This window comes from Eubalaena glacialis, chromosome 4, assembly GCF_028564815.1.
Source record: "Eubalaena glacialis isolate mEubGla1 chromosome 4, mEubGla1.1.hap2.+ XY, whole genome shotgun sequence".
Lineage (NCBI taxonomy): Eukaryota > Metazoa > Chordata > Mammalia > Artiodactyla > Balaenidae > Eubalaena > Eubalaena glacialis.
In genome coordinates this window covers 36243110-36269240 of record NC_083719.1, presented here as the reverse complement: position 1 = coordinate 36269240, position 26131 = coordinate 36243110, and the positions used below count along the sequence as shown (strand labels likewise).

Below are 26131 nucleotides of genomic sequence, written 5' to 3'. Positions count from 1 at the left end.
ACTGTTTTGGCTGCAATAAAATCGATTTTGAAAAAAATGAAAAATGTCGAAAGTAGATTTTGCTAGCTGGTTAGAAGCTTATCCTTTAAATTCTACTTTTCTTGAGGGAAAAATTCTTAGCCTGGAAATACATATTAATGCAAAATGTAGCATCCTTTTTTAGATATGAGTATTATAGGTTTCACTTAGTTTTACATTTAGTGTCTCAGTGAATTGAGTTTCAAATATGAATCAGAATCATGAATATCTTTAGCACTGAAGTCTTAGAATATATCATTAACAACTGATTTACATATCCAGATGCTATTTGAGACCAAGGGCTTTTAAAATGGAATAAAAAAAAGACTAAGAACTCCCAACTAAACAACCAAGATTCTTCACTGAGGATTTATTGCAATTCTAGAATTGGTTTTTTTCACCTAACCTCACTACCCTAAAGCCTGGAACATTATTCTGCTTTATTTATATGACTTTCTCATTTTTGTTTTATAGCATGAGTTGCATTGACTTTTTTACTAGAGAATTTTACTAGATCTTTGTCACTCAAGTTTTCATCTGCTTTATAATTGCTATACCTTGAGAATCACTTTTCTAATACTTTTATTACTATAATGTGGTACCACCTGAGCCCTACCTAATTAATATTTTTACCAATGTCAAAAATCTTTTTCCAACTAACCAAAAGTAAAACTTAATGTACAAAAGGATTGCTTGTAAATATGCATGTAAATAGTTCTGTTAATAACCCACTGTTTTACATTTGGTACATCTGTGTCTGCCTATACAATCAGCTTTCTCACTTTTCTGCTTGTTTGTTTGGTCTGGATTAAAATTAGACTTTAAAAATAAAATTTAAATAGTTTTGTTTCCTCTAAGTTTTTGGAGTGGTATCCTGGTATTTTAAAGAGTTTCTGTTGAACTTTTTTACATGACATCATAAAGTTCAGATTTGAAATCAGAAACTATACTAGAATAGAAGATATTCTATTCAGTGTCTGTTGAACAAGAGTTTCAATAACATATACATCTACTCGGAAAAAACCAGCAATTATAAAACATTAAAACTCTTTAGCGTCCTTATTGTAAAAGGGAAATATATATGTAATTGGGGTTTTTGGAAATTGTAATAGTCAGAATTCTTATTTTTAAGAATGGCTCCTAACATGGTGGCTAGTACTTTAATCTGTAGTTCTCTAAAGATTGTGCTCACTGTAAGTCTCAGGGATAGGGGGAAGGGGGTGTAGGGAAGGGGCCCGACATTAGACTGGGGCCAAGAATATGCTAACTGAATATACTTTAAACTTTGCCCAGTCGCTCTGTGCGTAACCACCCAGTTTTGTCTGCTAGCTCATTGTCACCAACTACTGCTGTACTCACAACAGCTACCAACAGGATCAGTATGTTCCAATTACCAGTGCTACTTAAGTAACCACCCAAACTTAGTGTCTTCAAACAGTAAGCGTTTTATCATGCTGGTGCTTCTGTGGCTCAGGAATTTGGACAGGGTACAATAGGGGTGGCTTTTCTCTATCCTGCAGTGTTTTGAGGCCTCGGCTGGGAAAACTAAGGACTCGGGGTGGCTCCCACAGCTGGTGGCTCTAATCATCTGGAGTCGTCTTCACTCACATGGCTGATGACTGGGCTGAGATGACTTGAAGCCATCACTCGACCAGACCACGTGCACAAGGCCTGTCCACATGGCTTGGGCTTCTTGCAACATGGCAGCTGGGTGTTGAGGGGGCGTTGCAAAAGACCTGGAAGGAGCTGCCTTGGAAGCTGCATGCAGCATTACTTCTGCTACAGTGTCTTGGTTCTAAGTGAGACACTTGCTATAAAGCTGTATCAGATAGGAGGCCTTCAAAGAATGTGTGGACATGCTTTAAAACTGCAACAGTAGGGCTTCCCTGGTGGCGCAGTGGTTGAGAATCTGCCTGCCAATGCAGGGAACACGGGTTCGAGCCCTGGTCTGGGAAGATCCCACATGCCGTGGAGCAACTGCGCCCGTGAGCCACAATTACTGAGCCTGCGCGTCTGGAGGCTGTGCTCTGCAACAAGAGAGGCCGCAATAGTGAGAGGCCCGCGCACCGCGATGAAGAGTGGCCTCCGCTTGCCACAACTAGAGAAAGTCCTCGCACAGAAACGAAGACCCAACACAGCCATAAATAAAAAAATTAAAAAAAAAACTGCAACAGTACATACTGAAAGGACGAGCTGGCCGTGTACCACGACAGTTGGCCTTTAGGATTGCCATATCTTCGACAGAAATATGGATCAGTAAGTCTTTTGTAACAGGGACTATTAGTACAAAGCTTTAATGAGCAAGGACACAAAGGTGCCAGTGAATGTTAGTCTTGTGTCTGGTAACAGTGCAAATATTAGTCTGAACCTGGCAGTTGTGTCATCAACTCAGACCCTCTGTCTGTATTGTCAATGCTCTTCAGCCAAAGACTACCAGGACCACACCTGTACCTGAATGTGCTGGGTTTAGTACTTGTTGTCGTGAGGCAGAATATACACCATGGGGAACTGTGGGGTATGTCAGTAAGAGGGTGTTCAGAAGAACTTACAGGATTTGGGCTTTGGTTGGATAATTTGGGAGAGGGCCTAAGAAACTGGAGGTTCATTCTAGCTTGGGTGCTGTCAGCAGGGGCAATTCTATGATTCAGTATTTCATTCAATCTTATCTATAGGGAGGACAGTAGAGTATGGATTAAGTTGTAATTTGTTTAATAAAAAAATCGTCACATTTATCGAGAGAGGATGCTTGGTGTAAAAGAGTAAAAACCTGTCCAGGACTGAAGGACTGAAAATTAGCTCAAACTGAAAAAGAAGGAAGTAGCCCTGCCTATTCATCAGTCTGGGAGGACAGATACAGGTAAAGACAGCTGCAAATTTAACAGGAAACATTTTTCCCCAACGTCATGACCACCTCTTTGTGTGACCACTACTCTGTTACCAGTGATGCCTCCAGACGTGCTTTGCCATCCTCACCCATCTTTTACTGGGGATACCCAGTTGCTAAACTGCCCTCACCTCATGATAACAGCCAGTCCCTCAGTTAAACCCTGCTGCTAATCCTGTGCAGAAACAGCATCCAACCAGGAACTGGTCTCTCTTCCCTTAGAGCTTCCTCAGAATTCTTCAGCAGGAACCCAAACCTTACAACGATGAGGCCCTCCTCCCCCTGTGGAGAGCACCATTCGTGTTTCCTCTGAAGTGTGCTTCCTTGCTTACATGTCAAATATTTTGTCAGACTACAGGCTTGAGCCTGGTGGTCTTTGGCTGACTAGACTTTAGCAGATGTAAATAATTTAAGGTCCTGTATGCTACTGCTGTATTGTGTAAGCCTAGCGAAATGCCAGCCCTGGATGAACTGGACACTGCTGCTACATCCAAGCATCTGGAGGTCATGTTTCTGGAAGGTTTGTACTGCTATAAATTCAGTCACCACCTTCATTTAGGCTGTCAGTGCTGCCTGTAATCTTACTATTTCTTCATTCTCCTGTTTAATTCAAACCCCCTCTACTCTGCCTGCCCCTTTATTCCCTAAAGACTTGCTTCACTGGAAAAAAAAAAAAAAGCCACTGGACAAATGTACACAAATGTATCTGCATGTACTTCATCCCTCCTCTTCCTGTAAAAGAAGTATCCCTCCACCTATTAAAAACCAGTCATTCAACATGTGCTTGAATCCCATGCCCTCTCACTCTCATGAACTCTATTGTTACTTGGTCTCTAATTTTTAAAAAAATCTTTCTCCATTGGCCCTTTGCATGAACTGTTGAACATGCCATTCCTCTCATCAAAAGAAATCTGGCCCTTACATTTCTCTCCAATTACAGTCCTAGCTTTGCTTCCTAGTCAGACTTCTCAAGTGTTTTCCCATTTTTTTCCCATTTCCTTACCCATTTGCTCTTCAAACCCACTATAGCTTCTGCCACCACTATATACAACAGATCTCATTAGTCAACAATGACGTCCATGTCATTCAGTTGAATAAACACTTCATTCTTTAGCTTGTTCTCTAGGCAATATCTGACACCAAAATTGAATACACCCAGGCATCTAGAATACAATAGCTTGCTTTCTAGCTTTTGTGCGGTTTCTCAGTGTTTGGGGGGATTCTTTACCCTTACCTAATCTGTAAGAACTGGTGTTCCTCAAAGCTCAGTCCTAAGCATTCTTTTCTCATGTCACAATATCCTTGGACTATTTCATCTTCTCCTGAAGCTTCAGTTAGCATCTATCACCATTGACCTCCATATTTATTTCTAATCTCCTGATTCTAGACCTTTACTAACTTGTTTCCACTGGGAGGTCCCACAAAATTTGTCATACTATTCCCTAAATTTACTCTTCTTACATTCCCCTCTCATTGATGGCACTGACACCTACTCACTTTCCCCAACCAGAAACCCCTGGAATTGTTTTTAACTCCTACTCTTAAATCATCTCCAAGACCAAAGAGTTGATCTCCTAAATATTTCTTGGAGCTATACTCTCCATTCTCACTGTCCAGTCTTGAGTCTGAACTGCCGTCATCTCTCCTGTTGCTCTTTCAAAAGCCTTTTACTGGGCTTCACACGTCTGTTCTCGTATCCTACAATCCACTCTCTATTCAGCAGTTCCAGGAATTTTTCTAAAGTACAGAAAGCACCACAAAACCCCTCTGTAGTAGCCAGAATTTATATATAGGAGGTTCTTATACATTGGAGGGGGAAAAGGTGGGAGTTGGATAGGACCTAAGTTAGCACTGTGTAATAAAACTGATGTTACAGATCAATGAAAACATGGCAGTCTGAGGATGCCCTTATTACACTTTACATAAGATTGAGGTCAATTTGCATATCAGACTTTTAAAAATGGAGATGAATTTAAGGAGCTACATTTCAATCCCTTAGTGCTGCCACCTTTTGCTTAAAGCCCTTGTTAATAGTTTACCACTGCTATTAAGATAAAGTCTGTAATTCATAAATCTGTACTGCCTACCTCTATAGCCCAATTTCAGGCTTCTCTCCCCTAAGAAGAGCCTCTCTCTTCTCTTTAATCATTCTTAAACCAAACTGGCTTTTTTTTCAGCCCTTTTAAGGGGCCAGATCTTGCCTTTGGGCCTCAGAGCCTTAACACAAGGCTGTTACCTCTGCTTGAAATACTTGCCCCCTCTACTTGGCTAACACCTACTTAGCCTTTGGATTTCAGTGAAAATATTTCCTCAGTCTAGGTTAGGTCTGCCCACTATATACTCCCACAGACCTCTGTATTTTATCTTAGGAACACTTATCGCAACTGTGATCAAATTATTGTCCAGTCGTTTCTTTCCAGTTAATCTCTATCCCCCATCCTCAACCCTGGGTCTCATTCGCTACTTTATCCCCAGCACGTAAAAGGCTCTCCATAAATACTTGTTTTAATGGAAATAAATAAATATAGCCGACGCGTCCACTTGCCATTGTAGAAAAAGATTTAAAAGGTGCAGAGAAACTGTTGAAAGACATTTTCTGATACCAAACTAGGACAAGAAGGTCTCTATCTTTGCCCAATTTTTTTAACGGCTTTATTGACGTATAATTGCTTAGATTATTTAAATAAGCATTACTCCACTAAATTACACCTCTGTAGGTATCTCGGATAGACCATCAGAATGCAAGCCCCAGCCAGCTTTGGAACAACCAGGTCAGACCAGTTCCTTGTGGGGTACCGGAAGTAAAAACCGGAGAGGAGCGAACCAGCTTCCGGACTGGGAGCCCCCGCCTCCCCTACTTCCGGTCTCGCCCCCCGATGCGAGCGGAGGGCGCGGTCAGGTCGGGACTTCCGGGTTTTATTTGTAAAGTGGGGCGGCTTTCCTAGGGTGCGGGAAGGTTTGAATCGCAGCTGTTTGTCTTCGCTTCCTCTCCGGCGTCAGAGCTGTCGCTGCTGCTGCCGCTGCTGCTCCGCTACTCGGACTCGACGAAAGACCGCCAAACACTCTCCCTGTGGCCTTACTCCTCTCGGTTATGATTGTTTTCTTTCATCGAGAAACATAACTTGCTGGTAATTTGTTAAACTCAAGACAAATTCCTCGAGAAGCAGTCGTGGGCAGGCGCAGACGTTTCTACTCCGACCATTTTGGCAAATTAAAAGCACAAGGGCCGTTGATTGTCCTCATTTCCACGACTTTTCAGCTCAGAACTGCTTGCTGTGTGAGTTTAAGACGTTGGTTGTTGTTTTGATGAGGTTTTTTCTGTAACTAGATAGCGCATTTTGAAAAATGAGGTTCCCGTTTATGTCAAGAACAAACTTGTGGCTTTTTGATCGTTAAATATACTCGGACGTAATGTGCTGGGTGGTGAAAACACAAACAGGAATAAGACAGTAGAGATGAGGCTGGAAATTTAGGTTGGAGCTGGATTATTTTTTTTATGATGCCAGGAACTTTAGACATTCTACTGTTTCTTGTGTATGCTTGATTATTTAAATAATCTAAACAACAATTATACCCCAATAAGCTGTTAAAAAAAAAAAAAAACTTGGCTAAAGATAAAGACCTTTTTCCAATTGTTATCAGAAAATATGTTTTCCAACTGTGTATCTGCACTAGTTTTTTTCAGAAATAGCAAGTTGATATCATACATATATATGATACGTATAGCTGCAATATAAATATATTTATTGCTATGAATATTTATTGCCGTTAAACAAGTATGTAAACAAGTGATGTAAAGCGGTTGGTATGGTCGGGTTGTGGAAAATTACTTCTGAGGGCAGTACTGGAAATGGATTGGAGAGGGGGTAAAGTTGGAAAAAGGTCCCAGACAGTTTACAGGAATGGAGGGGAAAGTTGAGGCCTGAAATAGAAAAGGAGGAGCCAGATTTATGGGAGAGACTGACAAAATCAACAGGACTTGTTACAAGGATGTAAAGGGAAACACTGAGAAATCAAATATTGCTGACATTGAGATGCCATTAACTCAAACTGCAAATTCAGGAGGAGCAAGAATTTTAAAATTCACTTATATATTCTTATATATTACTTATATATTTATCATTAAAAAAATTTATTGCACCCTTATTATTGGCCAAGTATTGTTTTAGATGCCAGGGATAGAACTGTGAATAAGACAGATGAGGGCCCTGCTCTGATTGAGTTTATGTCCTCGTGGGAAAAGACTAAAAGCAAGTAAATAAATAGAACAGTTTTGATAGTAATAGATATTATGAAGAAAAACGATGAAATGGATAAAAAGTGATTGGGAGATGGTTGGGAACAACTTTAACTGGTCAAGTTAGGCCTTTGAGGAAGTTAGATATTTGTGCTGAGATATTAATGGTGCCAAAGAACCAGCCGTGTGGTGAGCCAGGGAAAGGACATGCTAGGCGGAAGGAACAGTGCAAAGGTTCTGACATGAGATACAGCTTCCTTAAAAAAACATTAAAAAGGCCAACGTAGCTAAGTTGTCCTGAACAAGGAGAGTTAGGAGATGACATTGGAGAGGTAGATGGGGGCAGGTTGTATGGCTTTTATAAGCTGTGGTTAAGAATTTGAGTTTTGGGCTTCCCTGGTGGTGCAGTGGTTAAGAATCCACCTGCCAATGCAGGGGACACGGGTTCGAGCCCTGGTTCAGGAAGATCCCACATGCCTAGGAGCAACTAAGCCCGTGCACCGCAACTACTGAGCCTGCGCTCTAGAGCCCGCGAGCCGCAATTACTGAGCCGGCGTGCCACAACTACTGAAGCCCGTGCGCCTAGAGCCTGTGCTCTGCAACAAGAGAAGCCACCGCAATGAGAAGCCTGTGCACCACAACGAAGAGTAACCCCCGCTCGCTGCAACTAGAGAAAGCCCCTGCACAGCAACGAAGACCCAATGCAGCCAAAAATAAATAAATAAAATAAATTAATTTTTTAAAAAAAGAATTTGAGTTTTATCTAAGTGCAAATGTTGGGTTGTAAGTCAAGAAGGGTTAGATCTCATTTTTATTTTAAAAGGTCCCTCTAGCTACTGTTTGTAGACTGGCCTCCAGGGAGTTAAGAGTGAAAGTGAATTAGGGGGTATTACAGAAGTCTGCTTTTGGTGGGAGTGATTAAGTTCCATTTTAGTCATGTGGAGTTTGATGTATCTGTGGAACAGGGACATGAAGAGAGGTCCTGCAGGCAACTGGAAGCTCTGGAGAGAGGTCAGGTAGATTTGGAAGTTCTCTAGAGAAAGAAAATGATTAAAGTTGTGTGAATTTCCTCAGGAGAGATCATTTAATATTGGTTTAATATTTACTTATATCCTGACATATTCTGCAAAAGGTTATAGGCTATATCATATGTAGCTAATTATATACATTGAAGAGGGGTAAGATTTTTTTTTTTAAGTTATTTTATTTATTTTTGGCTGCGTTGGGTCTTCGTTGCTGCACTTGGGCTTTCTCTAGTTGTGGCGAGCGGGGGCTTCTCTTTGTTGCGGTGCGCAGGCTTCTCATTGCGGTGGCTTCTCTTGTTGCGGAGCACGGACTCTAGGCACGCGGGCTTCAGTAGTTGTGGCTCACAGGCTCTAGAGCGCAGGCTCAGTAGTTGTGGCGCACGGGCTTAGTTGCTCCGCAGCATGTGGGATCTTCCTGGACCAGGGCTTGAATCCGTGTCCCCTGCATTGGCAGGTGGATTCTCAACCACTGCACCACCAGGGAAGCCCGGTAAGATTTTTTTTAAAAAGCAAAGGTGGGCATAAAAGCAACATGAGTGTATCTAGTAAGAAGAGATGAAACGGGGACTAACTAAGGTCAGGTGTTGATGAATCCTTGATTTGAGAGAATGGTGAAGAAAAGGAATGATTAAAAAGAGCAGTAGATATAGAGGGGGTGGTGGAGGAGGGACCATGGCGCACCCCCCCCCCTTTTTTTAAAATAAAAGGCAGAAGAAGAGGAAGTTTGGTGCAAGGGAAGATAGACAACATTGTCACACGTTGACCAGTTTAGTAGGGTGAAGACTGAAGTCATTGGGTATAGGAAGATACTGGTGACCGTTGTGAAACAATTTCAGTAGAGAGATGGGGGAGAAAGCTGGATTGCAATTCATCGAAGATTGTTGGGAGAGAAAGCTGACACTGAGTGGATACTGTACCTGAGAAGTTTATTGGTAGGAAATAGAGGTAAACTGGGGAAAGTGGTATCTATGGAAAGTTTTTTTTTTCTGACAGGTGAAACTTTATCACCTGAGTAACAGAAGGAGATGATGTCCTAGAAGGGGATGGAGTTAGTTTTAGAAAGAATCATAAAATTTGCTGAGCTCCTACAAGGCAACATTCACACTACTGGCGCTGTCATACGTGTTGTCTCATTTAATCCTCACAACGATCCTGTTACCCCCATTTTACAAATAAGGAAACAACCAACCCAACCAACCTGTGGTTTATAGCTATGAGCTGGTGGAGTTGGAACCCAGCCCTCCATTCCCCTTCCGTCCTACCTATATGGAAAGCGTAAGTGAAAATACAGAGACATTTTAGAGGTAAAGAAGAGGAAGTTGAATTCAATGAAATAAGGATGAATCTAAGACACTAGGTGGTTAATTAGCTTGCTGAGTCGTGACATGGATCTACTTCCTTAATGCCAGGCTAAGGGCAAGAATCCAGGTGTTCTTTTCCCTTAGGCCTAATAGTTACTTTTGGCCTGCCTTTTACATGTCCTACAAATGATTTGCTGTATTCTTTTTGCAAAGATGGAATTTGCTTGTTATTTGAAATGAGATACTGAGCATACAATTTTCAGAAGTTAAACTTCAGAAGTAAAGCTACTAAAATGATAAGGGCATTTATAACTTGGTGGGCCATCTCCCTCTCAGTTATCTTCCCACACTGAAGTAGAGCCCTTGGGGTTAATGAAGGCATTCAGATCACACAAGCGTGTATAGCAAGATAATCACTTTTCATTCAACAAAAGTAAATGCAATGGCAATTTTGTGTTTTGCTTATGTTCATCCACTTATTTTGATAGAACTTTTGTACATGAAGAGAACTGTTTGGAGCTACTGTATTTCTTATTTCCTCAGCCTTTGCCTTGGAAGGACATTTTATCCATAGTCACAATAATGGCGGCTGAAGTGCAAATAGTACTTTATGAAGATGACTCAGTGCAAGTACAATATGTTGATGGTTCCAGATTGCAGCTTTCTCCCTGTGGCTCTGAATTTTTATTTGAAAAAGCACCTCCTATTTCAGCACATCCTTTACAACAACCAGAAAGAATTCGCCAAAGGACACACTTTGTTATTAGCACGTACCGAGTAAGTAAAGATGACACAAAAACTACTCTTTTTAATACTAAAATATTGTTGAGGTGGCCAGAATATGGAAAGTAGTTAGTATTCCGGATTACTGTCATTCTAAATTGATTTTCAAGTCATTTTTAAAAATTACTTTGTATTTCTTTTTGTAGGAGCAGCTACAGCGAGCCCTAGATTTCCGTAACTCTTTTGCTACTTGCCCTTTTTTATCTGAAAGCATCATACCTTCTGAAAGGAAAAAGGTAATATTTTTTAAACTTCATTTTTAAAACAAATATTTGAGGACAAGTAATTACAAACAGGTAGTTTAATATTTAGTCTTTTTCTTCATGGCACTTTGAGCATAGACATGTTGCTATAGAACACATAGACCTATATATTTCCACAGACTAGGGTGTTTTGATATTTTGTACATTGAGACACAGAAGTTATATAGTTTATCTCTCTGCCTTTTTTTTTCCTTTAACATCTTTATTGGAGTATAATTGCTTTACAATGTTGTGTTAGTTTCTGCTGTATAACAAAGTGAATCAGCTATATGCATACGTATATCCCCATATCCCCTCCCTCTGCGTCTCCCTCCCACCGTCCCTATCCCACCCCTCTAGGTGGTCGCAAAGCACCGAGCTGATCTCCCTGTGCTATGCGGCTGCTTCCCACTAGTTATCTATTTTACATTTGGTAGTGTATATATGTCAGTGTTACTCTCTCACTTCGTCCCAGCTTACCCTTCCCCCTCCCTGCGTCCTCAAGTCCATTCTCTATGTCTGCGTCTTTATTCCTGTCCTGCCCCTAGGTTCTTCAGAACCATTTATATGTGTTAGCATATATATGTGTTAGATTCCATATATATTCCATATATATGTGTTAGCATACGGTGTTTGTTTCTCTCTTTCTGACTTACTTCACTCTGTATGACCGACTCTAGGTCCATCCACCCCACTACAAATAACTCAATTTTGTTTCTTTTATGGCTGACTAATATTCCATTGTATATATGTGCCACATCTTCTTTATCCATTCATCTGTCGATGGACACTTAGGTTGCTTCCATGTCCTGGCTATTGTAAATAGTGCTGCAATGAACATTATGGTACATGACTCTTTTTGAATTATGGTTTTCTCAGGGTATATGCCCAGTAGTGGGATTGCTGGGTCATATGGTAGTTGTATTTTTAGTTTTTTAAGGAACCTCCATACTGTTCTCCATAGTGGCTGTATCAATTTACATTCCCACCAACAGTGCAAGAGGGTTCCCTTTTCTCCACACCCTCTCCAGCATTTATTGTTTGTAGATTTTTTGATGATTCTCTGCCTTTTTTTTTGTAGCAGAGGATTATACTCAGAACTTTACAGACTGGTGACTTTTTGATTCTCAGAGGTGTCAAAATTAACAAACTTTGTGGCCATTTTAAGTAGCTTATGTGTAGTTATTTGTTAATGTGTAGTAGAGATGTGTAATTACTTATGGGTATACACATTTTATTCTTTTATTCTATTTTGAACTTTTAGGAGTAATAATAACCATCATTTCTTGAGGGTTTACTATGTGCCAAGAACTAGGAATAGTAGTAAAAATATTTAATAACACCAGTATGGCATGGGTACCTGCTGATCAAAATGGATGTCCAAACAATCAAAATCAGGTGTATTGGCTACCTACCAAACCGCTTTTTACAGGTGAGGGAACTAAATCTCAGCGAGTTTACCTAATTTGTCCATGAAAATTTTCTAAGTGGCAAAGTCAGGATCTGAACCCAGTCTATCTGACTCTGAAGACTGTGTCTCTTAATCACTTTCTGCTACAGTCATGATGCTTGCCTGCTTACTGAGTAATTTTCTGTTGTGTTGTCTCATGGCAAAGGAGTCAAGAAAAATTGTAAGCTAATAACTTAGTTTACAAGGCCATTTTTCCATTGTATCTTTTTTTTTTTTTTTTTTCCGTCTGCATTGGGTCTTTGTTGCTGCGCGCGGGCTTTCTCTAGTTGCGGTGAGCGGGGGCTACTGTTCGTTGCGGTGCGCGGGCTTCTCATTGCGGTGGCTTCTCTTGTTGGGGAGCACGGCCTCTAGGTGCGTGGGCTTCAGTAGTTGCGGCGTGTGGCCTCAGTATTTGCAGTGCATGGCTCTAGGGCATGCGGGCTTCAGTAGTTGTGGCGCACGGGCTTAGTTGCTCCACGGTATGTGGGATCTTCCCAGACCAGGGATCAAACCTGTGTCCCCTGCATTGGCCGGTGGATTCTTAACCACTGCGCCACCAAGGAAGTGCATCCACTGTATCTTTTGAGTAACTATTCATTGAAACTACGTAACTTGCTGCTGATGCTGCAGTAGGATCATTAGGTAGTCTAATTCGAGAAAAAAGAATTGTCTGAACTGACCATCCTTATAAAGCAGCTTTGCCATCAATGAATACTGCCCTTAACTTTTTTTTATAATTTTTTTAATTGAAGTATAGTTGATTTACAATGTCGTGCCAATCTGCTATACAGCAAAGTGACTCAGTTATACACATATAGACATTCTTTTTTTTTTTTTTTTTTTAAATAACTGCCTAATGTCATTCCCATCATTTTTCCTGAGCTTTTTTTTTTTTTTTTTTTTTTTTTTTATTTATGGCTGTGTTGGGTCTTCGTTTCTGCGCGAGGGCCTTCTCCAGTTGCGGCAAGCAGGGGCCACTCTTCATCCCGGTGCGCGGGCCTCTCACTATCACAGCCTCTCTTGTTGCGGAGCACAGGCTCCAGACGCGCAGGCTCAGTAGTTGTGGCTCACGGGCTTAGTTGCTCCGCGGCGTGTGGGATCTTCCCAGACCAGGGCTCGAACCCGTGTCCCCCGCATTGGCAGGCAGATTCTCAACCACTGCGCCACCAGGGAAGCCCCATTCTTTTTTTTAATGTTCTTTTCCATTACAGTTTATCCCAGGAGATTGGATATAGTTCCCTGTGCTATACAGTAGACCTTGTTGTTTATCCATTCCAAATGTAATAGTTTGCATCTACCAACCCCAAATTCCCAGTCCATCTCTCTCCCTTCCCCCCCCACCCCGTTGGCAACCACAAGTCTGATCTCTATGTCTGTGAGTCTGTTTCTGTTTTGTAGATAGGTTCATTTGTGCCACATTTTATTTATTTATATTTATTTATTTGTTTGTTTTATTTTTGGCTGTGTTGGGTCTTCATTGCTGCGTGTGGGCTTTCTCTAGTTGCGGTGAGCAGGGGCTACTCTTCGTTGTGGTGCACGGGCTTCTCATTGCAGTGGCTTCTCTTGTTGCGGAGCACGGGCCCTAGGCACGCAGGCTTCAGTAGTTGTGGTGCACGGGCTTGGTTGCTCCGCAGCATGTGGGATCTTTCCAGACCAGGGCTCGAACCCGTGTCCCCTGCATTGGCAGGTGGATTCTTAACCACTGCGCCACCTGGGAAGCCCTGTGCCACATTTTAGATTCCACATATATGTGATATCATATGGTATTTGTCTTTCCCTTTCTGACTTCACTTAGTACAGTAATCTCTAGTTGTATCCATGTTGCTGCAAATGGCATGAATACTGCCCTTAATTTTAGCACACTAACATCTGTACACATAGATAGCACTGTAAATTTACGAGGCTTTCTTGACAGTAGTTTTCGTAAATCTAAGGTTTTATATAAATGGAAGGTGAAATGTGTAATTTGGCAAGCTTAACTGATTAAAAGGCTGTTATGTGACACTTACTGTTTTTATCGTATATGAAAAGATGCAACAGGCACTGTTACCTGTTATGAATCTGTTTGCTGTTGGTCCAGATCAGTTTACCTTTGAGTAATTCGATTTTTTTAAATGTTACCCTTTAAGGCACCCGGAATTTATTTTAGTGTGTGCTGTACCTGGTGCTATGTAGGACGAGTACCTTATACATGTTATCCTATTTAGTCCATGTGATAATCCTTTGAGATAGCGTTTCCCAAATGCTGTTCAATAATTTCAGTACCATTTATTAAATATGTAATCTCCCTTCCCCCCCTTGTTTTGAAAAACTTATGTTATCGTATGTAACATTTTGATTTATGGTTGAGTCTGTTTCTGTGTTCTCTAAATTGTTCTGTCAGTGATGTTTATGCTGGTTCCATACCATTTAAGTTATGATTGCTTTTCATACAGCAGTGCTGGTCTTCCCTCATTTATATTCTTTTTCAGAATAGACTTTTTGGGAGGGGCTGCAAATCTATTTATCTCTGATTCATTGTACACTTTAAATCAAAATACGTTTAACATTAAATATAACCAAGATGATTTTTCTTTTTCTTCTTTTCTGTCCTTTTCGTCAGAGAGTGTGTGTGTGTTTTATGTCTACTTTTCTAAGAAATAATCTTAACAATATCAAATGTTCTCTGGAAAACCATATATAGGCTGACATTTTTCACTCTTTCTAGGTAGTAGAACACAAAACTTTTAAGAGCTTTCTTACATAATATGTAAGTATCAAATGTATGGAAAAATTGGACTGTTAACAGAAAATACCATCCCTTTTTCTCCCCTCAACTCAGCATATCTTCACTGACATCTCAGAAGTGAGATGGCCTGGTCTTGATACCGATGATGGCATGATATGTATGCAGAGTGGCACCGTGAAGATATCATCTTTAGATGGTCATGCATACCTTTGCCTGCCCAAATCTCAGCATGAATTTACAGTGCATTTTTTGTGTAAAGTAAGCCAGAAGCCAGACTCATCTATAGTACTGTCAGAAAAAAATAATAAAGCCAAAAAGGACAAAGTAGTTGAAAAAGCTGGCAAAATCTGTACATATGGAAGTTTATCAGGACAGAGACTGGAGAATAAAGAAAATGAACTTTATTATCAGATCACGAAATCCAAAGAACCTTTAGAGAAGAGTTGTGTAAATGGAACTGAAGGGAGGGAGGCGCTGTCTTCACCTGGGACAAAAGACACGTGTGTATACACATGGGTAAAGCAGTGCTGGTCTGTGGCCTCCTGTCCGGAGGAATGGAAATATCCTTTGTCCTTAGCACTTCGTTTTCATAATAAAATCAGCAGTATGTCTGGAACTGATGCAGATATCACCCAGAAGAGAATTTTAACTTCTGACGTTTCTGAGGAAAGAGGAAAAGAAGTTTCTGTTCTTCCTAGGGCCCTGTTACTAAGCTGTCCTGTCCCACACCTACACAGGTAATGGAAGAATGACTTATTTGTCCTAATGCTTTTGTCAGAACCAGACCTTACCTAAGGATCATTTTTTTTTCTGAATCATCTGATACCATTCATAAGGAAAGTTCAGTTGGTCTAAAACTTTGCTTGTAACGGATAGTAAATAATGTCCCCGGCTAATGTGTTGCTTATATTTCTTACTTTACATCCATGCATTGGATGTTGGTGGAAGGCTGACTACACTAGGTACTTTGTTAAGCATGGAGACTGTAGAGATGATTAAGAGTCCCTGCTTTCTAGGAGCTTAGAGTCTAGTAAGGGTCACTATCACTGAAAAGATGATTAAAGTGTGGTAAGTGAAGGCACAGAGCTCTGTGGGAGCGAGCCCTGGGGAGCATCCGCTGCTGCTCAGTGGAAGCTGTTAGTTCTGGTGCTGGAGCATGGACCCGACAAGTGTGTGATCATGGGTTCTTTCTTTCATACATAGCCTCAGAGGACACCCTTGTCTTTGGTTAACTGACTGTAAATATGTCCATCTTCAAAAGGGATAAACATGGAGAGGCTTCTGGATGGCTAGGTACAAACCTTTTACCTTCACTAAGAAATGAATAGCCTAATGGTTATAGATTTGTAACATGAACTCTGTATAAGTAGTGTAGTAATAATGATAATAGCTAACACAGAGCACTTACTTTGTGCCAGGCATGGTTATACTTTACCTATTTTGTCCTCATAGTAACCCCATGAGGTAAGTACTATTATCAACCCCATTTTGTAGAGGAACTTGAGACACAGAAATGTTAAATAACCCAAGCACAGTCTCACACCTAGTGCTTGTAGAATTGGGATATGATCCCAGGTAGTCTTCTGAGTACATATTTGTTATCGGAAACAAAAAATGGGAATGATTTTTAGCCTTGTCATGATTATGTAGTTAGAATTGGGAATTCCAGTATTATAAGTACACATCAAAAGAGATTTATGCTTCTAAATTAACAGTTTTTCAATAACTTGCCACTGGCCTTGATTGAAATCCATTATCCTTCGGCATGGCTTAACAGGCCTTCTGTTATCTGGTCTCTTCGTGGGTCTGTAATCCTCACCACTCTTGCCCTTGCTTTCTCTACGCTTGCTAAACTGGACTTCTTGCGGTCCCTAGAATTCTTGCCCAAGCTTTCTTTTACCACGGCACCTACTCTTTCCATGCCAGCAACACTCCCTTTATCTCTCTCAGCTCGCTAACTTATGCTCATTTCCAGGTCTTAGCATAAATAAGCCTTTCTTCCTTAAGGTCATTATTCTGAAGTCCCTAGATTGCATTAGGCTCTATACAATCCCATCGAATACAGTAATTCTCTTTTCTTTATGTTCAGTATCTACTACTTTATGTCCCTGCTAGATAGAATCTCCATTGAGGGCAGGGACCATGTCTGCTTTCTTGGGTGTCATATCCATAGTGTGTATTGCACAGTGCCTGGCTCACCACAGATATTTCAGGAAATATTTATTGTTTGAATTCTAAATTTTAAAGGTTAGTGAAACTTAATTTATGTATTTATGCTGAGGTTCAATAATGAGATTATTAAAAATACATGGAAAAATAGGATTACAGTTGACTCTTGGACAACACGGATTTGAACTGTGTGGGTCCACTTATACGCAGGTTTTTTTCAATAAATATAGTGCCTGTATTTTTATTTTTCAGATCTTTAAATGAACTAAGTGTGGGGGGAAAGTTTGTGTTCGATTAGAGATCACAATTTGGGGAATCAACAGAACTAGGGTTTGAGTCCTGATTCTATCCAAACTGTTTCAGCTTCCTGCCCTTGGGTGAGTCATTTATAAACTCCTTTGTTTTTGAGGCAGAGATAACAGTACTCGGTTTTCTACTGCACTGGGGTTAGTGCCCCCAACCCCCATGTTGTTCAAGGGTCAACTGTAGTTTTAAATTTCATTAATGCACTTTCATATTAATTTCTACTTTTCTTTGATCTAATACTTAAGCAAGAAATAAATCTTACTACAGTAGCACTGTTCTGTTCACTTCTAAAGGTAATTATGTTAGGCAACCAGAATTAATAGCTTGTATTTTGTCCTTCACAGGTGGAATTATTGTGATTCACTTTCACAGTTCGGTGAAGAAGAATATTCCTATCCTGAACTAGTGAAAGTGGTTTGGTACAAGGGTATTACCTATAGGTAAGGCACTTGTGTTGCATTTGGAGCTATTTAGCAATGTCACGGAGGGTATAGGACTAGCCTTGTGGATAGACTCCCCCGTGAGGACAGTTTTGCTGGGGCCACCATTCTCCTATGTTTGGCCTTGAGTTTTACAGATCTCTATGTGTACTAATAAAATTTAATTAAAATTAAATTTAAATTTAATTAAAACTAAATAAAATTTAATTAATAATTTTATTAGTGCACATAGATGTCTTGTGACTAATTCACATTAACCATAGTCACAAGATTTTTGTGACAACTCCAAAGCCAATGAGGGATTAGTTTTGCTTGTGAATGAAATATTTTGCCAGTTATTTAGGATACCGCTTCCAAGCAATAGGGGATCTAGTCATCTGAATCAGTCACATCAGAAGGATGCCTGTTGAGCATGGAATTAGAGGAGAAGTTAGCTAGCCTAGGAGAGATTTCAGCCACCATTCATGCCACAGATATTCACTGAATGTCTCCTCTGTGTCTGAACTATTCTATTGAATTATCCCTCTTCTACCACGAAGTACACCTCTCTAGTGACTGGAATACTAGTGTTGGCTAGATTCAGAGTTTTACTTCTGTAAATAATGCTAGAAGAAATTTGTGAAATTTTTGTTCTTTGGGGTCTCCTTTTCCTGCATGAAAACCACCCCTTTCTCTTTTTTGTTGTTTGTTTTTATTTTTTAGTTTTATTACAAAAATTTTTTTATTGAAGTATAGTTGATTTACAATGTTGCGTTAGTTTCAGGTGTACAGCAAAGTGATTCAGTTATACATATGTATGTGTGTGTGTATCTCTCTGTATGTGTGTGTGTGTGTATATATACATATATTCTTTTTCAGATTCTTTTCCCTTAGAGATTATTACAAAATATTGAGTATAGTTCTCTGTGCTATACAGTAGGTCCCTATTGGTTATCTATTTTATATATAGTAGTGTGTATATGTTAATCCCAAACTCCCAATTTATCCCTCCTGCCCTTTCCCCTTTGGTAACCACAAGTTTGTTTTCTATGTCTGTGGGTCTATTTCTGTTTTACAAATAAGTTCATTTGTATCTTTTTTTTTTTTTTTAAGATTGCACATGTAAGTGATATCATATGATACTTGTCTTTCTCTGTCTGGCTTACTTCACTTAGTATGATAATCTCTGGGTCCATCCATGTTGCTGCAAATGGCATTATTTCATTCTTTTTTAAGGCCAAGTGGTATTCCATTGTATATTATACCACATCTTCTTTATCCATTCATCTGTCAATGGACATTTAGGTTGCTTCTGTGTCTTGGCTATTGTAAATAGTGCTGCTATGAACATTGGGGTGCATGTATCTTTTTGAATTAGAGTTTTCATCTTTTCTGGATATGTACCCAGTAGTGGGATTGCTGGATCATATGGTAACTCTATTTTTAGTTTTTTAAGGAACCTCCATACTCTTCTCCATAGTGGCTACACCAATTTACATTCCCACCAACAGTGTAGGAGGGTTCCCTTTTCTCCACATCCTCACCAACACTTGTTATTTGTGATCTTTTTGATGATGGCCATTCTGACTGGTGTGAGGTGATACCTCATTGTAGTTTTGATTTGCGTTTCTCTAATAATTAGCAATGTTGAGCATTTTTTCATGTGCCTGTTGGCCATCTGTATGCCTTCTTTGGAGAAATGTCTATTTAGATCTTCTGCCCATTTTTTAATTGGGTTGTTTGTTTTTTTGATATTGAGCTGTGTGAGCTGTTTATATATTTTGGAAATTAATCCCTGGTCGGTAGCATCGTTTGCAGATATATTCTCCCAGTCCATAGGTTGCCTTTTCGTTTTGTTTATGGTTTCCTTTGCTGTGCAAAAGCTTTTAAGTTTAATTAGGTTTAGAGAAATTAAAGAAACAATTCCATTTGCCATCACATCAAAAAGAATAAAATACCTAGGAATAAACCTACCTAAGGAGACAAAAGACCTGTACTCCGAAAACTGTAAGACACTGATGAAAGAAATTGAAGACGACACAAACAGATGGAAAGATATACCGTGTTCTTGGACTGGAAACATCAACATTGTTAAAATGACTATACTACCCAAGGCAATCTACAGATTCAGTGCAATCCCTATCAAATTACCAATGGCATTTTTCACAGAACTTGAACAAAAAAATCTTAAAATTTGTATGGAGACACAAAAGACCCAAAATAGCCAAAGTAATCTTGAGAAAGAAAAATGGAGCTGGAAGAATCAGGCTTCCTGACTTCAGACTATACTACAAAGCTACAGTAATCGAAGCAGTATGGTACTGGCACAAAAACAGACATATAGATCATTGGAACAGGATAGAAAGCCCAGAAATAAATCCACGCACCTCTGGTCAATTAATCTATGACAAAGGAGGCAAGACTATACAATGGAGAAAAGACAGTCTCTTCAATAAGTGGTGCTGGGAAAACTGGACAGCTACATGTAAAAGAATGAAATTAGAACATTCTCTAACACCATATACAAAAATAAACTCAAAATGGATTAAAGACTTAAATGTAAGACTGGAAACCACAAAACTCCTAGAGGAAAATATAGGCAGAACACTCCAAAGAGTGTTCAAAAGATAAGTTGCAGCAATATCTTTTTGGATCAGTCTCCTAGAGTAATGGAAATAGAAACAAAAATAAACAAATGAGACCTAAACCCACCCCCTTCTGACAATATGTTCTTCATATACATTTCAATAAAATTGACTTGGCTTAAGTTTTTATAAATTATATACCCAATACCTTGATTGTACCTGGCTGCTCCAGGTACAGTCACCTTCTCTTAGGGGTGGCTCCTTTTACACATGGCTAACCTCATCCATCAGGTATTGATTCTACTAGTTTCATTTTTACAGAATAATATTATTTTTAGGTTCTGGAGTTGTCATATTTAACTCCTATGCAGTGGGCATTGCTTTGATGACTATAATGTACCAGCCACTGTGAGTGGCAGTGGGATACCAGGATGATAAGACAAGATGCCTGACTTCTAGAAGTTGAGCTTAGTTGAAATAGATACATTAACCAATTCTGGGTGTTCTCTTTATTTTTTGCAAAAAACATTAATTTAGCTGGTTGATGTGCAGAGTATGAAATTATCCATTTTTTTTAGATAGGCAAAAAAACCCCTCATACTACCTTTTTAAAAAAAATATGATTGCCATCATCTGTATGTTAATCTCAATGAGAAAAATATTTTTTTAATGATTATTTCTTTTCCTTAGACTTACCCACAAAAATATGAACTCAATAGAGGTTTATCCTGGAGATGGATCTGTTTTCAAATCAGAAGGAGCTTATTTGGGAAACTATTTTATATATTATTCCATTCAAGAAGGATCAGAAGAAGTAAGTTGACAATGAGGTCTCAGCTCAAGAAGATTTTTGGTACATAGCTGTTTCTAAATAATTCTGAATATATATATGTATGGGAAATTTGATCTTTTATAAAATTTCTTGCTACTACTTCTTAGTCTAGAGAATTAATATAATCTTACTGCCAGCATTGGCACAGTAATTACTAACTGCCTTATTTGTGCTGTATTCTCATCCAGTATTCTGTCATCCATTTGCCTAAGCAGTTTGTGTTTAAATCAGAAATTAAATTTCTTCTGTCATAGAATTTATCAATAGGAAACACTGAAACCAGCAATATTATTTTGAATCAGTATACTTCTTTGAATTAATATTTGCATATTAAAAAGCACATTTTTTTCTCCCCACATACAATTGCTTGCATATTTAAAACACCTTTTAACTTAACTCCTAAATCTTCATATACAACTAGAACATTGAACAGGATCATTCTGTTGTTGAAAACAGTGAAACATAACATGATCTATTTAATATATCACACCAAAATGTAATCATGTGGAAATTTTGTTAATAGTCCAAATTTGCTTGTTCCCAGTCTGACACTTGAAATCCACCCTTTTATAGGGATTACTATAGTATCACACAGCTTTGCTTCGCAGGATGGAACATAATACGTTTTCTTTCTCTATTACAGAGTATTTGAGTGATAAGATTATCAGGGTTGCTAGGGAGAAGACTTAAAACTAGAGCAGATTTTTTTTAACTAGGGAAAATTTCAAACATATGCAAAAGCAGAAAGACAAGCGTAACAGACCTTCATGTACCCATTACCCAGCTTGTTCCATCTATACTTCCCACTGCCCCCTCCACTCCCTATTTATTTTTAAGTAAATCCCAAGTATCATTTTATTCATAAATATTTTAGTATATATTAGAGCAGATTCCCTGCTGAAGTCTATTTGTAGGAAAGTATTTATTCAATAAATATTAATTGAACATTCGTAGGCAGGCACTCTATTAAGCACTGGGTAAAGATGAAGCGTTCTTGCAGTCAAGAGTTCACAGTCTAGTAGTCAGTCAGTCAGGCAAACAGGCAAATGAGATGAAAGCATGACCAGTAGTGTGTGTGTGTGTGTGTGTGCGTGCATGCACACATGTGTAGTGCATGAGATGATTCAGTAAACAGGCAAATAGAGTGGATATGCATATACATCCACACTACTGACTGCTATGTATCGAGGCTCAAAAAACTACAAGGCAAATACAGAACATCTTCCTGGAGCTTCAGAGGTGTCATGGGGAGGGGGTGATAATTTTTATACTGAAGCAAACATATCACATGTGCTTTGGAGATAAAACAAAACTTCCAGGCAAGTTAGTTGTGCCTTTGTGGTGGACTGCTTTGGGCTTTACACACTCAGACCCCAGTGAGCAACACATTCATTCTCCTCTGTCTACTTGGGTGAAAAGATTTAGAAACAACTGGCTTTCTTTTGGGAGTAAAATTGTTTGCTCCTTACTTTAACCCATATTCCAAAATAAATTCCAGGTGGCTTAAAGGGCTAAATGTAAGAAACCAAACTTTATATTTATTAAAAGAAAATAGAAGGACAGTGTTTATAATCTTGTGATAGGGAAGGCCTTCTTAAGTACAATACAAAAAACCAGAAGGCATAAAGAAAAGTTTCATCAGCTTGAAATTTTTAAATGTATGTTAAATTTTAAATATTTAACTTTTGTTAAATTAGATAAAGTAAAAAAGACAAAGGCCTGGAAGAAAGTATGGTACACTATAAATCATTAATAAAAAGACCAAAAAAAAACCTAATAGAAAAATGAGCAAAGGATAAGAATGATTATGCCATGTAAACCATAGTATTTGAAAACATGTTCAGCTTTACTACTTGCATCAAAGAAATGCAAATTAAAATAACAGTGATATAATATTTTTCACTCATCAAATTGTCAAAAGGTTGATAATATCTACTGCCAGCAAGGGTATGGGGAAAAGGGGTGCTTTCATAGTGTTGATTGGAGTGTAAATTGATTCAGCCTTCATGAAGGCCAACTTGATAATATCACGTAAAATTGGCTAGAAATTCTGCTTCTAAGGTATCTATCCTAGAAAAATATGAGCACATATATACAAAGAAGCATGGCCAAGGATGTGGACTGTGGTCTTGTTTGTAGTAGCGAAAAACTGGAAGCAATCTAAATGTTCATCAGTAGAAAATGGTGAAATAAGCTAGGGTGATCAGGTCGTGGGAATGCTGGAAGCAGTTTAAAAGAATGAGGAAGATGTAGACGCATAGAAAGATATTGAAAGATCTCCAAAATGCTGTTGAATGAAAAAAAAGTCACATGAGAAGATGTACAGTGATATCTTCTGTGTAAAGAACAAAAAACAAACCCGAAACCCAATTATATTACTGTATATAATACATGTGTAAATGCACAGGGGAAGATCTGGGCAGATAAAAACTAAACTGAAGTGGTTACTTTTGGGGAGGAATCTGGGATTTTGTGAGGGAGGAAGAGTCGGGAGGGACTGAAATCTTATATTTTTGAACTCTTCCCCCACCCCTGCCAAAATGTAGTAATGTATCATTGCTTGTATAGTTAAAAATAAGATGGACAGGGACCGACAGTGTAAGTGCTCCCATAGAGATAAACACTTGGTGCTTTGGGTCCACATAAGGAAGGGTACCTGACCCTGTTTGGGAGGCTCCAGGAAAGCCTTCTGGAGGAAGACATGGCAGGAGGAGTTATGCAAAAGAGGGATGGATGTTAGAGGAGCATATAGCTAAGGGAACACTGTTCTTGCTCAACTCTTTGCATGGCTGGCCTCTTGTCATTAGAATTTCTATTTAAATGTCACCTCCTCAAGGAAGCTTTTCCTGACTATCCACATTAAAGAAGCTACCCATGACACTCCCTATCAAGGTACCCTCCTCTTTTTTTCTTCTTGGCATTGAGTACTTTGTGACATTTTCATATTGATCAATGTTTGTTTACTAACTAACCCACCTAGAGGTAAGCCTTGTCTTGTTCAACACACTATTTTGCTAGTGCATAGAACAGTAGATAAATGTCATCTAACTGGAGGCAAGAGTCTGGGGCCAGTATGGAATGTTGAAGGAAATGAAAATGCTGTGGTAGGCTGTAGTAGACTAAAACAGAGGTAGAATGGTGGGGGAAATGTCCAGAGAAGAGATTAGAGCACCAAGTTGAGCCAGTTCATTAATGGAGCATGAGAAACCCTATTGCTTTTGGAGAGCCACTGAAGGATTTAAGTAGGGAAGTGACATCATATTTTTGTTAGGTCTTTTCAGAGGAAGATGAACTGAGATGGGGAAGCAGTGGCACTTCAAGCTGTAGAACCAGTTAGAAGACATGTATAGTAGTGCAGAGAAGGAAGTATGAGGGCCAGGCAATGGTAATGAGAATGGAAAGATAAGAATGGACCCAAGAAATATTAAGGAGACAGAACTAATGACTGATGGGATATTGGGGATGAGGAAGGAGTTGAAAATGATGCCAAGTTTTTGAATTAATCAATGAGTGGTGGTACCAGGCACTGGATTAAACCAAAAATTTTTTAAACCTGAAGTGTATTGATGATGGCGTTTTTTGATCTTACCAAGAGATTTCCATAAAAGATTTAAATTCTATTATAGTTCCGTCCCATCTGCCTGATAGTAATTGAAAGAAACTCTTAATTGTAAGATGCATCTTTATTTCAGAGAGGTTAAATTGTGAAAAATAAGCATTTTAGAATTGATGAAATTAGGGCAGTGGAAAAAGACAAGAACCTTCGAGGGACTCAGTATCCAATAGAGAAAAGACATAAATAATTAAGGTGCGATATTTTGAGTGCCTACCATGTGACTTAGCCCACTGTGCTAATAAATGCTGAGGATACAGAGGTCAGCAAAACAGATTCAGCCCCTACCTTCACGAAGCTCCATTCTAGTAGAGAAGACCAACATTAAGTATAAAACATTAAATTGAAATTGTAATGGAAACCAAGAAGCAGGAATAGAGGTTTTCTGTACTTGTAGACATAACTAGGGGATTTCACCTAGCGTATGGGACCTCCTTAATGGCTTCCCTGATGCTGAAGGAAAAGTAGGAGTTAGACAAAGGGAGGTGATGGAGGGAGGGAGCTGAGTTCTAGGAAGAGGGAATAACATGTAATGATTGACATATCAGAGGTAAATATGAAGTAGGAGAGAGGGGAAAAAAATGCAGACTTTGAAGGGAAGGTAATTTCATTTTGACATTGTTGAAGTTGAAATGTCTTTGTGATATCCGGTAGAGATTTAGATATTCAAGTCTACAGTCCAGGATAAAAGAGGAGACACTCTTTTTTGAGTACCATACTATAGACTAAATTCTGTCCCAGTTGCTTTATATATGTATTATTTCATTAATCCTCGGGACAATCTGGATGGTAGGTAGTATCCCCATTTCATAGGTTGTAGGCACTGAGACTTAACACGTTTGTATAACCTGCCCATCATTATAGTAGTAAGAGGCACACCTGTGATTTGAATCCAGCTCCAACTTTTGAAGCTTATCTTCTCTCACTGATGGTAGAGTATGGGCAACACTCTCTTGTGGTTCAGTTCGGACCTCAACTACTACTTAGCCCTCAAGCCTCAGTTTCCTTATCTAAAAAATAGACATTAATAGTTCATATCTCTCAGGATTATTTTGAGGAGTAAATGAGATAATCCTTTGTAAACTACATAGCGTAGCACCTAGCACATAGTATCATCTGTTTAATAAATGTTAGTTGTTGCTGTTGTGATATTTATTATGAACACAGTTTTGGACCCTCCTGGGATTACCCAAGAAGAAACCGGGAAATCAGAAGAGAAGGCTGGAGACAGAGTCCTGGTAAACACTAGCATGAAAGAGTCTGAGAAAGAGGAAATTCAGAGGGAATAACAAAACAACATTTTTTTCTAATTCAAGAAGTTGAGCTTGTAAATAATAATATTGTCTTACACAAACTAGCAATTGTTCTTCCATTAATAAAATATAACAAAATGATATAGTCATTCAATTAAAATAGTAATTAAAACAGTTTTTTAAGCCTATTTAGCCGCCGCCGCCTTCTTTTTTTTTTTTTTTCTGTCTAAAGGGAAAAAGGGGCTTATGGTAGGTTTCCTGTTAATGCACAGGGAAATTAGTTTGT

General features: G+C 39.1%; 1 protein-coding gene across 1 annotated transcript in view; it reads left to right on the top strand.

Moving 5' to 3' along the window:
- The first annotated feature begins 5844 nt into the window (after positions 1-5844).
- The window catches only part of C4H5orf34 (chromosome 4 C5orf34 homolog), a 32792-nt gene continuing 12505 nt past the window's right edge, over positions 5845-26131 (top strand). Inside the window, exons 1-6 of the mRNA XM_061187760.1 lie at positions 5845-6179; positions 10009-10242; positions 10395-10484; positions 14762-15405; positions 17488-17583; positions 20838-20961. Of these exons, the coding sequence (XP_061043743.1) occupies positions 10048-10242; positions 10395-10484; positions 14762-15405; positions 17488-17583; positions 20838-20961 (1149 nt within the window). The 5' untranslated portion in view covers positions 5845-6179; positions 10009-10047. The remainder of the gene's footprint in view (positions 6180-10008; positions 10243-10394; positions 10485-14761; positions 15406-17487; positions 17584-20837; positions 20962-26131) is intronic.